Source organism: Talpa europaea (assembly GCF_964194135.1).
Source record: "Talpa europaea genome assembly, chromosome: 1".
Taxonomy (NCBI): Eukaryota; Metazoa; Chordata; class Mammalia; order Eulipotyphla; family Talpidae; genus Talpa; species Talpa europaea.
The window spans coordinates 77,352,516-77,366,543 of record NC_140073.1 but is presented as its reverse complement, the minus strand read 5'-3'; the positions used below and the strand labels follow the sequence as shown (position 1 = coordinate 77,366,543).

Sequence of the window (14,028 nt, the reverse complement as noted above, 5' to 3'; positions counted from 1 at the left end):
TACTGAGGGAATGAATATGGATTTTGGAGCCAAATCCCAGCTCAAATCTCAATGGCTGATGACCTTAGACAGTTCTGAAAATTAAGAATAACTAAACCACCATGATGGTGATGCTATAAGAGGATAGAGATGAAATATACAGGCAGAAGGAGCAAAAGGAAGCAATTTAAACAACTACTTCTTCCAATGAGACACAGGCCTAAGCTTGGTACTTCATAAGCCCCTTCGTGTTTTCAGACAAGATGGGGAAGTCTCCCCCAAACTTTACTGAGACTGACTTTTCCCAGCATTTCAAATGGAGGCCAGATTTGTTTCTCTTTAAAAAATAAAAAGAAGTACCGTTAGGCAAGTCTTATAGAGCAAATTCCCACCTTTGGTTACACCTAGTGGTTACACCCACCAAGCAAGTTATTCATAGTTCTTGTTATATATGGTGAATTTAAATCATTCTCAATTTTCCCTTTTCTATTCATTTGGCGTTAAAGAATCCCCTCAAGTGTTGTTAAAGAATGCTTATCACACTTGTAATTTACATAGGAATCACAGGGATACACTTACAATACAGGTTCTAATTCAGTAAGTGTGGGGTATGGCCCAACACACATCTTAAAATTACCCAGGGATACTTCTTATGGATGGACCACAATGTGGACATCAAATCTGTAGACAACATCTCTGGAGTAGGTAAAGTACAATTAACCACTCTGTTAAAAAAATTCTGGCAACCAAAACCAGTTTGCTGCACAGCCACTATGGATGTGCAATTCCCCCACCCCCCACAAATACACTTCAAGGGTACTTTTAGGCTTCTTCTGAAAAGGTTCTACCTCTATACCTTAATGCCCCAACTAGAAAAGTATTAAGCTCCTTGACAGGGGCGGGGGTGGGGGTGGAGAGGAATACAGCATCTCGATTTGTAGTTCAAGTGATATCATGTATATATTTTTAGGCTTTTATAAACACTTGATGAATGAGCACCAAAATGAAGACCTACTGGAGTAATTAGAGCAAAGTAAATTCAGTCCAGGAAGTCTTCCTGGAGGAAGCATGCCTTTAAGAGATGCAATAGTGAGGAAACTCCTAAGCCTAAAATAGAGAACTACCTACTTCTACATAGGATTCCTTCATTCTCAAGAAAGCAACCTTCAATCACCAAGGCCTCCCATTGGCTTCCCTGTCAAGGCAAACATGAACTTGAAAAACAGTGGCAACCCATCAGCTGTCTTTTAAATATACAAAATTGCAGCTGTCATTTCAACATTATATTTAATCCCTCATCCCTCAGAACTGCACCTCTAGAATGTAGAGCCATAAATTTCCAAGAAAGCTTTGTTTCTGCTGATATATCATGTCTTCCGAAGAATAATCATACATAAAACCTGAGAACAAATAACTTCAACTCTGCCTGAACACCCTGTTAGTAGTGTTTTATTTCTAAGGTAAGCAGAATTTCTTCCCCTTCATTTGAGAAAGAGGATGGTTTTTCTCTACAATTCCATTGAACCTCACCACTCCCAATGGGGCTTGACTCCCATTTCTGCATGCCTTTGATTGCATAGCCAGCCTGACATTTAATAAGTACGACAGCAATTTGATGCCACAGCTTTATCTCCTGATCCCGCCTGTCAGATTCTGGTAACACCATGATCTCCAACTACCCAGCCACCCTCAAGATGTGTAAAGCAGCATGAAGAGATGTCTAAAAAGCCTCTGGTTGCCAGAATGGTTCTTACACACAGTAAGTGCAAACAGGAAATGTTGTCAAGTTTCTAAGTTGGCAGAAACCCAAACTTTAAAAAATGGTAAAGTTAGCCTGAGACACCTCTTTTTTTTTTTTTCCCAGAAATGCTTTCAACACTGAGATTGGCTTCTCCCTACCCCTTTTTCAACTTGGAGCCCAATGACAAAGGGTGGAGACACTCTCTCCTCCGCGGAGGAAGGCTCCAGAAAGCAGCAAGGCTGTCCAGACATTCAGTGATCACCAAGCATTTATTCAGCACCTACTAAGTGCCAGACTACCAGGGAAAAGAGCCACCAAGTGGATAATAAGAGGTCAGCCCATTTCAGTCTTCCTCTTTGATAACCAGGAGCCCAGGATTCCAAAAATTCAGCTAGTGAGACTCAACCTCACAAAATTTTAATTACCCACAGAAGAGCCTAAAAGTCCAGTAAAAACTCCACGGTGCCCTGGAACTTGGAAAACTTCCCAGTCACTGAGATCAAAAAATGGGGGTAATCAGTGAATGGTTGGGCCATGGGTGTAATTCTGGGAAGGAGAGACTTTATAAAGAGAGACTGGGCTGTCTTAGAAGACATAATTAAGACAGGACATATGTTTACCTTGCTGCCCCCTTATCTTAATTCAAGGAATGTATTAGTTTTCTCTTGCTACATAACAAATTAATAGAAATTCAGTGACTGAAAAACATGGTTACTGGTTGGCAGTTCTGCAGGTCAGAATTCTAGGCATGGCATGGCTGAGCTCTCTGCTCAGGGCCTCAATGAGCTGGTCTGATGAGCTCTCTTCTGGAGGAAGACCTCTCACTTCACCTCTCACTTCATTCAGGTGTCCTTTCATGGCTGGTTCTCAGTTACAGCACTCGCTGCCATGGCCCCCACTATCTTCAAAATCAGCAAGGGAAATTCTGCCCACATCAAACCTCTTAATTCTTTGACTCTCTGGCTTCCCCTATTTCTAACCACCAGACCCAAACCTAACAGGCCATGTGATTCACTGAGTCCACACAGAAAATCCCTTTATTTTAAGGTCAACTGGCTTGGGACTTTAATTACTTCTATAAAATTCTTTCACGGCAACACCTAGATTCACATTTGTTGGTGATGTTGATAAGTGGGAGCAGGTATATGTACAACATATTAAGGAATTTGGGGAGCCTAGCATGGGGAAGGAGAGGAATGGCAGATAGCATCAAGGGAGCTTCTGAGGATGATGTCTCCTTCTGCTGGCAGCAGATTCTGTCAAAGGGATTCAATCCAAAAACCTACTAAGTATAACATGCAGCCTCCATGCTCCAGCCTGGCAGGGAAGGCTGAATAAAGATAAGTGCTCGGGGAGCTCCAATTTTAATTGGGGGACAAAGTGTGCCCCATATGAGCAATATCTAAGATGACTAATCCTTCACAGGGAAGATCAGGGTAGGGAGAAGAGGGAATTGAAATTGTAGAAGAATGATCAGATCATTGCACAGCAGAGACACAATGGAGCCACTCATTGTGCACCAGCTCAACTCCCTGAAGCTACCTCCTATCCAGAGCCTACACAGCACTGGGCCAGTGGGAGCTCAGTGCTGGGAACACGTGGGAGCTCAGTTCTGGGAACACATGGGAGCTGAGGGAAGCACAGTCACTCTCTGGTCATGGAGGCTGCCACAGTAACAAGATTTGGAAACACAAAGAGCCAGAGATTTGACTAATGCGGGAAGAATGAACTGGCATCAGCTGCTCCACCAGGATTGTGTTCCAGTGAGGAAGGTCTCTCATTCTGGGAACAAGGACAGTCCAGTATTTTGACTCATTTGCATTGCAGCCAATCTGTCACCCCCGGGGCAACATCACAAATTTAATTGTGTTGCTTGATTCTTTAAAACCCTTCAGTGGTTTTCAAGAAGAAATTTCAAACCCCTTGACCATGTTCTCATCTGAACTGGCTTCATGGTGCCCAGTCTAGTTCATCAGGCTGGGCTCATGATACATTCAAGGGAAAGCAATGAACTTGAACCGTCCTTTTCAGTTCTGGATAGGAGGTATCTTCAGGGAGTTGAGCTGGTACACAATGAGTGGCTCCAATGTGTCTCTGCTGTGCAATGATCTGATCATTCTTCCACAATTTCAATTCCCTCTTCTCCCTACCCTGATCTTCCTGTGAAGGATTAGTTATCTTAGATATTGCTCATATTGGGGCACACGTTGTCCCCCAATTAAATTTGGAACTCCCCACTAGGCCTAGCTTTCAAGACAACAGCCTAGCTAAACAGACTAAGAAATCCAGCTTCTGGATTTCTGAGTCCAGAAGCTGGAGTCAAAACTGATCAACACCCTTTACCAGGCAGTTCCTGGGAGACGGCTGCAAGTGAATTCAATTTAAGGGGGAAATAAAAGCATAGAGACTGAATATTTTCAAAATATTGTTTCTACTGCATTCTCTTTCCATTACCTGAGTAACCCTCTCCCCATTAACAATGATTTCTGCTAAGAAATAATTTTTAGAGTTTCTTCACTGCATTAACATCTTGTGAAATGGAGGTTAACCACCACCCTAATCACTTTCATTTCATGGTTACTTCTCACAGGTAGAAAGTTGCTATCAGGAACTAGATAAGATAAACAGTGCCTTTGCTAAGGAGAGCAAAATTTTAAGTGTCCTCCATCACGGCTTTACTTTTCCAAGGCCTGGGAGAAACAAGATCCCTTTCAAACAGAGAATCTTCGGGTTTACATTAAACAGAAAAATTGTGGGGAATTATTCTATAGGAATGTATGACTAAGAACATTGTTTCTCATTTCCAAAGTGATTTATCTATTGAGTCATTTGTCCAGTCAACCCACTCATTAAACATCTGATGTGTGCCCGATTCTATGCTAGCATGGAGGTAGAATGGTGAGCCAAACTGGTGACAGCTCCAGCCCTCAGGGAATTAGAGGACACATATCAATCAAATGATAACACTAATATAAAATTATAATTTTATAGTATTTCAAAGGAGGTTTAATTAAGTCAGGGATCTTCCTTCCTGAGGGAAATCTAAAGTTGTTAAAGGGATGGAAGAGGGCAGGTAGAGCATGAAATAAGAAAAAAAAGCATTTCAAGCAGAGAAAGTATGTGTGAAGACCAAGTGGTTGAAGACAGCCTGGCAGTCTGTTGCAGGAACTGAAGGGCTACCCATGGGGCAGAGCAATTATAGGGTGTTCTCCACTGAATTGTGTTGCCCAAAATTCCTATGTTGAAGCCCTATTTGATAATGTGGCTGTATCTGGAGACAGGATCCTTAGGGAGGTAATTAAGGTTAAGTGAGATCACAAAGATGGGGTCTTAATCCAATGGAAGTAATATCTTTACAAGAAGAGAAGGTAACAGAGATCTCTCTTTCCACATACACAGAGGAAAGTCTTTGTGAGGACTCAGCAAGCAGGGCATTATTTGCACACCAAAGAAGAAGTCTTACCAGCAGAAACCAACCCTGATTTCATATTTCAGCACCTTGATTTCATTTTCTAGCTTCCAGAACTATGAGAAAATAAGTATCTGCTGTTTAAGGCACTCGGTCTGTGATATTTTGTTCAGGGAGTTCAAGCATACTAACAAAAAGGGAGAACTACACTTGGTAAAACTAGAGAGGCAGCCAACCATGAGGGGCCTTATTTAAGCATTTTGATCCTTGACATATGAGCCTTTGGAAGCCATTGATAGCCTTGATTTTAATGGGGTTGTGCATGGGAATATCAATGAGATCCCAGGGCCTGTGGCTTGAAGAATACTCAGGCCAAGGGCAAGAGTAGATGCAAACATTTTTCCAGGGATGACACATTAAGTCAAGTTCCCTCCCCTAGAGAGCAGGCTAGCCAGAAGCAAAGCAAAAAATGCACTCTAGGAGCTTGAATATTTGGAAGGCGCTTGCAAAGGAAGGTGCCCACTAGAGTCAGGCCAAGTGAGGCTGAACACCATCTACCTAGAACTTATGACCAGTCTTCTCTCCAGTGCTCAGTAAATAGCCAGGAAGTAGACTTGAGATTCAGTAGGGTTGTCCCCGGGTTGCACATCAGCAGGCAAGGTGGGCAGAAGGAACAGGAGGCGAGGAAAGACACTGTCACCCAAGTGGTAGATCAGGGGATCTTGTCTACTGGAGCAGAACCAGGCTCTTTGACACCCAATCTAAAATTCTTCCTCTGTTCTGTCTCTACAAAAATGACTTTTATTCTGAGCGGTTTTAGCATTAATAAGCTTAATGGTTTGCTCAACTGAGGCCTCGGCTGCCTTATTACACTATGGCAGCCCCCTTGAGGCACTTGACTAAGACAGACGAACAGGGTTGCTAATGAATGAGGACTGGGACTCCAAATTCCCTTCCATGAAAACTATGTATCTCCCCAACAGATAAATGAAATCTTTGAGACAGACTGATTATAAAAATAAAGCAGCATTATATTGGTCTGCCATGCTGATCACAGGATAGTTGCAATTTATGACTGAAATCACAAATAGAAAAATAAACATGAAATACCATTAATTTCAGCCATATCTATACCAATAAAGGGAGAAAGAAAATAGAGGCAATAGGGGCCTCCCTCGTGGCTCAGGAGTTAAGTCTCGGTGCTATCAAGCTAGCACCAGCCACTGCTATCTGAGTTCCATCCCCAGCCAGGGAGCCAGTCTCCTGTCTCATCCACTGCTCCCCTCAGCAGTGTATTTCAGTAGATCTGCCTATTCTGCTCCCCACTCTTATCTCTGGTGAATCCTCTCACCCCCAGCACATCTGTAGGTACATCTGGCCTACACATCATGTCCTTATATGCATAATTAAAAAAAAATCTCACAGGCCCCCTCCCTGGTGATGCAAGGTGTCAAGACACAACCTATGAAACTGTCTATAGCCACTGCACCACGAGTTCAATCCCCGGCCATATAGATACCCGCATGGCGCAGCAGACCTCTCCTGTCTCGCCCGCTGCTCCCCTCAGCAGTGTATTTCAGTCATTCCACCTGTTCTGTACCCCACTCTGTCTCTGGTGAATCCTCTCACCTCCCACACCTCTAGCCTGTACCCCAGCTCTTGTGTGCATAAATAAATAAATCTTTTTAAAAAAACTCACAAAAAAATTTTCTCCATTTAAAGAAAGAAAAAAAAGAAAATAGAGGCAATAGTCTGAACGCTTGAGGCAAAATTTTCCCTAAAATACCCAAATATTTGAGTCAAAATAATATCTTACACTAAAAATTCACTAATTTAATTTTAATGGCATTTCCCTGGAAAACCAGGTTGTCATATCCCACTACTTCACAGATAGGTCTTTGCTAAAAAATTAATGGCAAGACCAGCTTTTAAGCTAGTGAAGAAAATAACTATTAAAAAATGTTCTTTTCCTGGGTCGCTACATGCAAAAGAATGAAGCTTGACCACTACCTCACACCATACACAAAAATCAACTCAAAATGGATTAAAGAACTAGACATAAGACCTGAAACCATAAAATATATAGAAGGAAATATAGGCAAAACACTACGTGATTTGCACATCAAAGACATCTTTACAGACACATCACCCAAAGCAGTGATAGTGAAGGCAAAGATAAACAGCTGGGACTACATCAAATTAAAGAGCTTCTGCACAGCAAAAGAGACAATAACAAAAACAAAGAGAAACCCCACCAACTGGGAGAACATTTTTGCACCCAACACTAATGATAAAGGACTGATCACAAAAATCTGCAAAGAGCTGATGAGACTCAGCAACAACAAAGAAAATAATCCAGTCAAAAAATGGGCAGAAGAGCTAAAAAGAAACTTCTCTGAAGAGGAAATGCAAATGGCCAACAGGCATATGAAAAAATGTTCAACATCACTTGTCATCAGGGAAATGCAAATCAAAACTACCATGAGATACCATCTTACACCAGTGAGAATGGCACATATTAAAAAAACTAGCAACAACAAATGTTGGCGAGGGTGTGGAGAAAAAGGAACTCTTCTGCACTGTTGGTGGGAGTGCAAACTGGTCCAACCACTGTGGAAAGCTGTGTGGAGATTTCTGGACCTACTAAACATAGAGCTTCCACAGGATCCAGCAATTCCACTCCTAGGTATTTACCCAAAGGACACAGAAACATCAATTCCAAACAACACCTGCACCCCTATGTTTATAGCAGCACTGTTTACAATAGCTAAGCTTTGGAAACAACCCAAATGCCCAAAAATAGATGACTGGATCAAGAAGATGTGGTACATATATACCATGGAATATTACTCAGCATTCAAAAAAGATAAACACATGCAATTTGCAGCAACGTGGATGGCGCTGGAAGGGATCATGCTTAGCGAAATAAGCCAAAAAGAAAAAGAAAAATACCGGATGGTCTCACTCATAGCAGGAATCTAGAAAACTTAAATAAGGGACCAGGAAAATGAATAACTATAAGAAAGTGAAAATCAAAATCAACAAAAAACTATGAACCAGAGACACTTTTAGGGGGGCGGGGGCGGGAGGGGAGGGATTGGGGTCAGAATGGGGGGGCTGCAATTGTATGGGGAATATAACAATAAAATTTATTATCTAAAAAAAATAAATAAAAAAAATTAAAAAAGTTCTTTTCATACTTCAAAAGCATTTTCAGATACCCATTTTCATGTAATCAGTTGATATACACTAGGGTGTAGGGGGTGATTTTAAAATTAATTATATTTGGGGGATATGGCTCGCAGAATTTCAAGAAATCTCTAAAGGGGAGCTAGAGAAACATGAATCAAATGCCAAACCACTGACAAATGACAGTTTGTAGTAATTAAACCAGTTAATCCTGAAGAAAGAAAACTGACAAGGATGAAGCCACCATAGGTGCTTCACTAAGGGTGATTTAAACAGGAAAGAATTAAGAGAAACCTGTGGGGAAAAGCCCAATCTTGCTCAGAAAATCAAACACAGATGCTATCATACAGCTTTATCAGAAAAATTATGCCCTCAGAAAAGCCACATTTTTTTCACTCTGAAGAGTTATTATAAGAATTAACATACAGCTATAATAATGACCTAAGTTCATAAAATATAACACAGATCTCTTCCTAATTTTCACGATGAAGTCCTAATCAAACCTCATTTCACATGAAATTTTGAGTTCCATTTTAAGGAACTAACTTTGAATTCTTTCCAGGTACTCATTTTCTTCAGCTAAAGAACATTGTCAACATCTCAACTTTCTGTTTCTCTCTCACACACATGATAGGACCTAGACCACTAAATCTGGGTTCTAAAACCCAAAAGACGTAATTCTGATCTCCTTTCTGCTTCTCCAGGACTCAATCCACAAGTATCGAAATATACTTCAACCTTCTCTTTTGAAGTAGTGCATACAGCAAAAATTCTGTCTTTTTTTCCATCTAAATACATGTGATAGATGATGTCCATGCAAGCTAGGTCTCCCTTAAGAAATCCAAGTTCATCTACAATTTCTACCACCATGTGCAACTCTCTTCCTTTCCATCTAACTCAAGACAGAAGATTGGAATTCAATAGTGTAATTATTAAGCAGTCCTGAATATTCTATACAGTCTCTTTAATATTGTGATTTCAGAATTATCTGTGAGGCTTTTTTTTTTCAATTATCGTTGAAAGCCAATTACTACTTTACAGATCACTAAGAGGTAGATGAAACATAGTCCCAGTCTTTTTATGCTCTTGAAAGCTACAAATTAAAACTGTACTTTTTTAAAAATACCCTTGCTGTTCCATTTTGAGGTGACATTTGACAGCAGGTCACATGTGGAATAAACACAAACATAGGTGTTCATGACTGGGATGCCATATGCAATGAGAATGACTCCAAGTGAGAATTCAGAGAGATAATATGGAACATCTAAAGAAGACCTCTGGAAACAAAGGATCATTTCATAGTTTCTTAACTTTTAAGGAATAGAGTCAAATGCACTCATGCCTGTTCTCTGCAAGAGGCTGGAATCCAGACCAAAACAGTATTACCTGGCCAAATTAGTCACAAACTTGCTGAAGGAAGTAAGTCTTGTACTGATTTCTCACTGAGTTAACAGGAAGCAAAAGGAGACATTCATGTTGCCAGGAATGTACACTTTGACATTATTGTTTTCTCCTACAAATTACTTGAAAATAGTTGCAGCACCTCTGTCTCTCCCAAAGTTCCCAACATGCTTTCATTATTCACCAGCCCAGCACTGGCTAGTTTGAGGCATATTAGCAAAAGCTGCAGAATGGAAAATTAATATTTTCTACATAAGCTCCCTCATCTTGGGTAGATTTATAAATTATGTTTCTGTTATGCAAAGTTAGCATTTTTAACAAGGGGGGGAAATGTTTTGTTTTTTCCATTGCCTCAGGAGCTATAGACATCCTGTGCTATGTCATCATTTATACTTCATGTTAAATGCAAAATATGTTTGAAATGACCAAATGTTTGTTTTAATTTACTACATCTGTTAACTGAAATACTAAAAAGATAGCTAAGTCACTATATTAAATTCAGCACTTTGTAAACAATTTACATATTCACTTGTCCTGGGTTAAAAATGCCCCAAAGCATGAGTTTCATGAAACCTACAAAATAAACTGCATTGCATTATCTGATGGATGCTGGCCATGATTTCTTCCTCTTCACTCCATTAATTTATTTCCTAACATGAGTTAATTAGTGAGGCTCCTGTTTTTAAATAGTCTTGGAAATTCATTGGGAGAGGGAGGCATTTGCAAGAACTGCTTTAAAAACATACTGGAGAGGAAATGGGCTAAGCACAAACAAATTCCCCAAGACATCACACATTGAGCAACTCAGTGTCATCTAACACTCTTTTTTAAAAGATTTATTTATTTATACAAGAACTGGGGTGCAGTCAGAGGCACAGGAGGGTGAGAGAATTCACCAGAAACAGAGCAGGCAGACAGACTGAAAACACTGCTGAGGGGAGCAGCGGGCGAGAGAGGAGAGGTCTGCCAAGCCATGTGGGTATCTCCCTGGCCCTCCAGGAATTGAACCCATGTGGCAGAGGCTGCGGACAGCTTCACAGCATTGTGCTCAACTGCCTGCGCCACTAGGGAGGCCCTCATCTAACACTCTTTAGGCAGGGAACACAGTGGGTGATTAATACTAGTTGTAAGAAAGAGGGAGAAAACAAGAAAGAAACAGTGAAAACAGCCACAAGAACAAACGCATACCAGGTGATCACTAATTGGATGGGACAATCTCCAAGTTCCTATCCATCTCTAAATAAAATCTGTGGCATTCAGATTTCATGCTTCAAAATGACTTTGACTTGAAACAATATCCATTGGGAAGAGAAGGGACATTTAATCAGAAGAAAGATGGGGAGGAATAAGTAGAGAACAAAGAGAAATCAACTACTTTTCTTTGGTCAAAAGATGCAGCCTTAATTTCTAAATCAGAGTGGGAGGTAGTTGAAGATACTTCATAATCTTTGTCTACTCCCTAATTCTTAGCCACTAAGATCGGTGCCTTGTACAAAAAAAAAGAAGAAGAAGAAGAAGAAAGAAATTCACTCTAAAGTATAAATTGCTGAATTTAAGATATGCTTAAGGGAGAATTAACCTATAAACCAATGGTCCAGCAAAGGCAATGTCTGTTCCTTCCTGGAACTCCTGGAATATTCCACATAGCAATGGGGGCATGGGGAATTGAGATGGGTTGGGTGTCCTTCCGAAGGCCCCAGACACTACCTGATATACTCTCACTTCAACTCCCAGAAAGGCTGACCTCAGGACACAGAAATCTAGGTAGACGTTCCCTTGTCAAAGTCCTTGTTTGTTTTATTTTGCCTTCACCACAAGTCTGTGAAAGTTATGGGCAACTACTCATTTCTCGGTTGGAATCTGGGAAGTGTACTTTGTGCATTTGAACTAGGACTTCTCTAAGCTTCAAACTCCTCTTGCCAAAAATGGAAATATAAATCACCTCACAAAGCATCTGAGGCAAAGCAGACATCCCCAAATTGCAAAATCTTTCCTCTCATTTTTGCACCTAGCAAATCCAAGTCAGCTGTAGGAACACCCCAGAAAGCCGGGACAAGACTTGGTTTTCCCCACCTCTCCTTGAGTGTCTTCCAATCTTCTCTCCTATCTAATGCCAGGATCTGGAACCTGTTATTCGTGTTTCCCACACCAGAACAAATAGCACCATGATGTATTTCCTCTCCTGACCCAAACAGGAAAGGGGAGGAAGATTGGGAAATATTTGTTAAACTCACAAAATTGTTAACTCACACACTCTTAACAGCAGCTTTTTCTTTCTTCTAACCAATACTTTTCAAACCCTTTCCTCACATACATTTGATGTGTCTCCCTTAAAGTCCCATCTCCCCAGGGGCAGCCACTAGCTCCCTCTTCCAAAGGTTTGGGGTCCTCATTTCCCTTTTGATACACAGAAGGACCTGATGGAAATACCTGCATTACAACAGGAGTTGGAAAGCAAACACCTTTCTCTGCCTGAGAACTGGATATTTTGAATGATCAATCAGGTCCCAGTAGTTTGTGAAACCAGATTTTTCCAATCAGATCAGTGGGCTGCTGGCCCTGCCACATTTCTCCGCTCAGGTGGGAAACTGACCTACACAGAGGAAACTCTAGCACTACCTGGGGATGCTGGTCTGAAAGCTCCAACTTCTTAAGGCTGCATTGGAGACACTGCCAGGAGAGGTGTGTGTAAAATAGCAGCCCAGAGACCCTGTGCTCCTGACAGCCTTGTTTCTCCAAAGGAGCAGAAAAATACCAACAAAATCTAATTGCCTGAGCAAGGGCCTCTAAGATAAAGAGAGGATAAAATAAGAATCAGCCTTTTTTCTCTCCGCAGAACTTGGGCCTTCTCAAAAAACTTTCACCTCTTTTGACCTAATTTGACCCAATTTGACTGTCAATTTCTCAGTATCATTATTCCTCTTTTACCCAAGATAATTTGTGAGAATCCAGAACTCACAGAGGTGTTGGCTCTGGAATACACCCTGGCATTCTGACGCCTCCTCCAGTGCTCATTTCATCATAACACAAATCCCCAAGCACAGGAGAAACATCCAGAGACTGAGATCAATCAAAGCCTCTTCAGCCTCAACAAACTTAAGTTTACACTTGCAAGACAAGACCCTAGTTAAGAGAACCCCAGTCAGGTGCAAGGTGGGGCAGGGGCAGGCAGCCCACCACCCAGCACTCACTCAGGAAGAGGATGGTCTGCCTCCTGGCGGTCCTGCTCTCGGTGCTCTCCGCCTTCCTCAGCTGCTGCTGCAGCCCCATCCCGGTCACTGTTCCCTGCTTGCTCTTCCTGAGCACCTGCATCATGTTCCAACACATGAAGGCCACGCAGACAAGGACCACGAGATAGATGACAAAGGCACTGAAGATGCTGGACTGAAACACGGTCCAGCGGTCGGAGAGGTTGGTACAGATGGACATGTTGGATTTTTCCGGTTCCTCATGGTGTCGGGTGCGGGAGTGATTGCAGGTGTACCGGTGTTGAGTAGGCACTCTCAAGAGGGGGTACTCTACGCCCATGGCAAAAAGCAAAGGCAGTGCCACCAGGACAGATGTGACCCAGACGAAGCCAATCAGCAGCTTCACCTTGCCGGGCCCCGATATGGCCTTGTATTTGAAAGGGTGGCAGATGGCCACATAGCGCTCGAAGCTGAGTGTCAGCACATGCAGCAGCGTGGCATAGCTGCAGGCTTCAAAGAGGAAAGTGTGAAGCTTACAGGACATGGTATAGCTCGGGGTTGTCAGGGGGTTCCAGATGATGCTATAGAACTCCATGGGCATGCCAATGAGGAAGACCAAGATATCCGAGCAAGCTAGGCTTATGATGTGATCTGTCACCTCCTTCTGCAAGTAGCCTTTCTTCTGCAGCACCTGGGTGACCCGAATGGTGACACTGTTCCCCAGGATACCTACCACGAAGATGACCAGGTACACAAGGATGAGGGTGATTTTGATCCATGTTTTCACCTCAAACTGGGGGACGTGGCTGTGATCGATGATATGGGAGCAGTCATAGCCCGGGCTGCCTTGTGAAGCCATGAGGAAGGGAGCCACGCCACCAGGTCCAAAAGACCTTCTCGACTTTCCCTACCTCCTTCCTGCAGAATCCAAAGTTTGTGACTGCAACTCACCGGAGTGCGCGCAGGCTTTTCTCTCTCTGGAGCTCACCTGGAAAAAGTAAATTCCTCTTTCAGGTGCTTTCATGGAAACTTCCTGGAGTAGCCCAAACTAGCAGAGGCCCCAGAGGCGCCTGGGTGGAGTTTTGGTGTGTGAGTGTCTGAGTGATTCAGGAAGAGGGCTA

At 42.2% G+C, this 14,028-nt stretch overlaps 1 protein-coding gene across 1 annotated transcript in view; it reads right to left on the bottom strand.

The window, feature by feature from the left end:
• The window catches only part of GPR39 (G protein-coupled receptor 39), a gene marked incomplete at both ends in the record, with an annotated part of 205,360 nt that extends 191,594 nt beyond the window's left edge, over positions 1–13,766 (bottom strand). Inside the window, one exon of the mRNA XM_084254902.1 lies at positions 12,911–13,766. Coding sequence (XP_084111028.1) covers positions 12,911–13,766 — 856 coding nt within the window. The remainder of the gene's footprint in view (positions 1–12,910) is intronic.
• Positions 13,767–14,028: the final 262 nt, after the last annotated feature.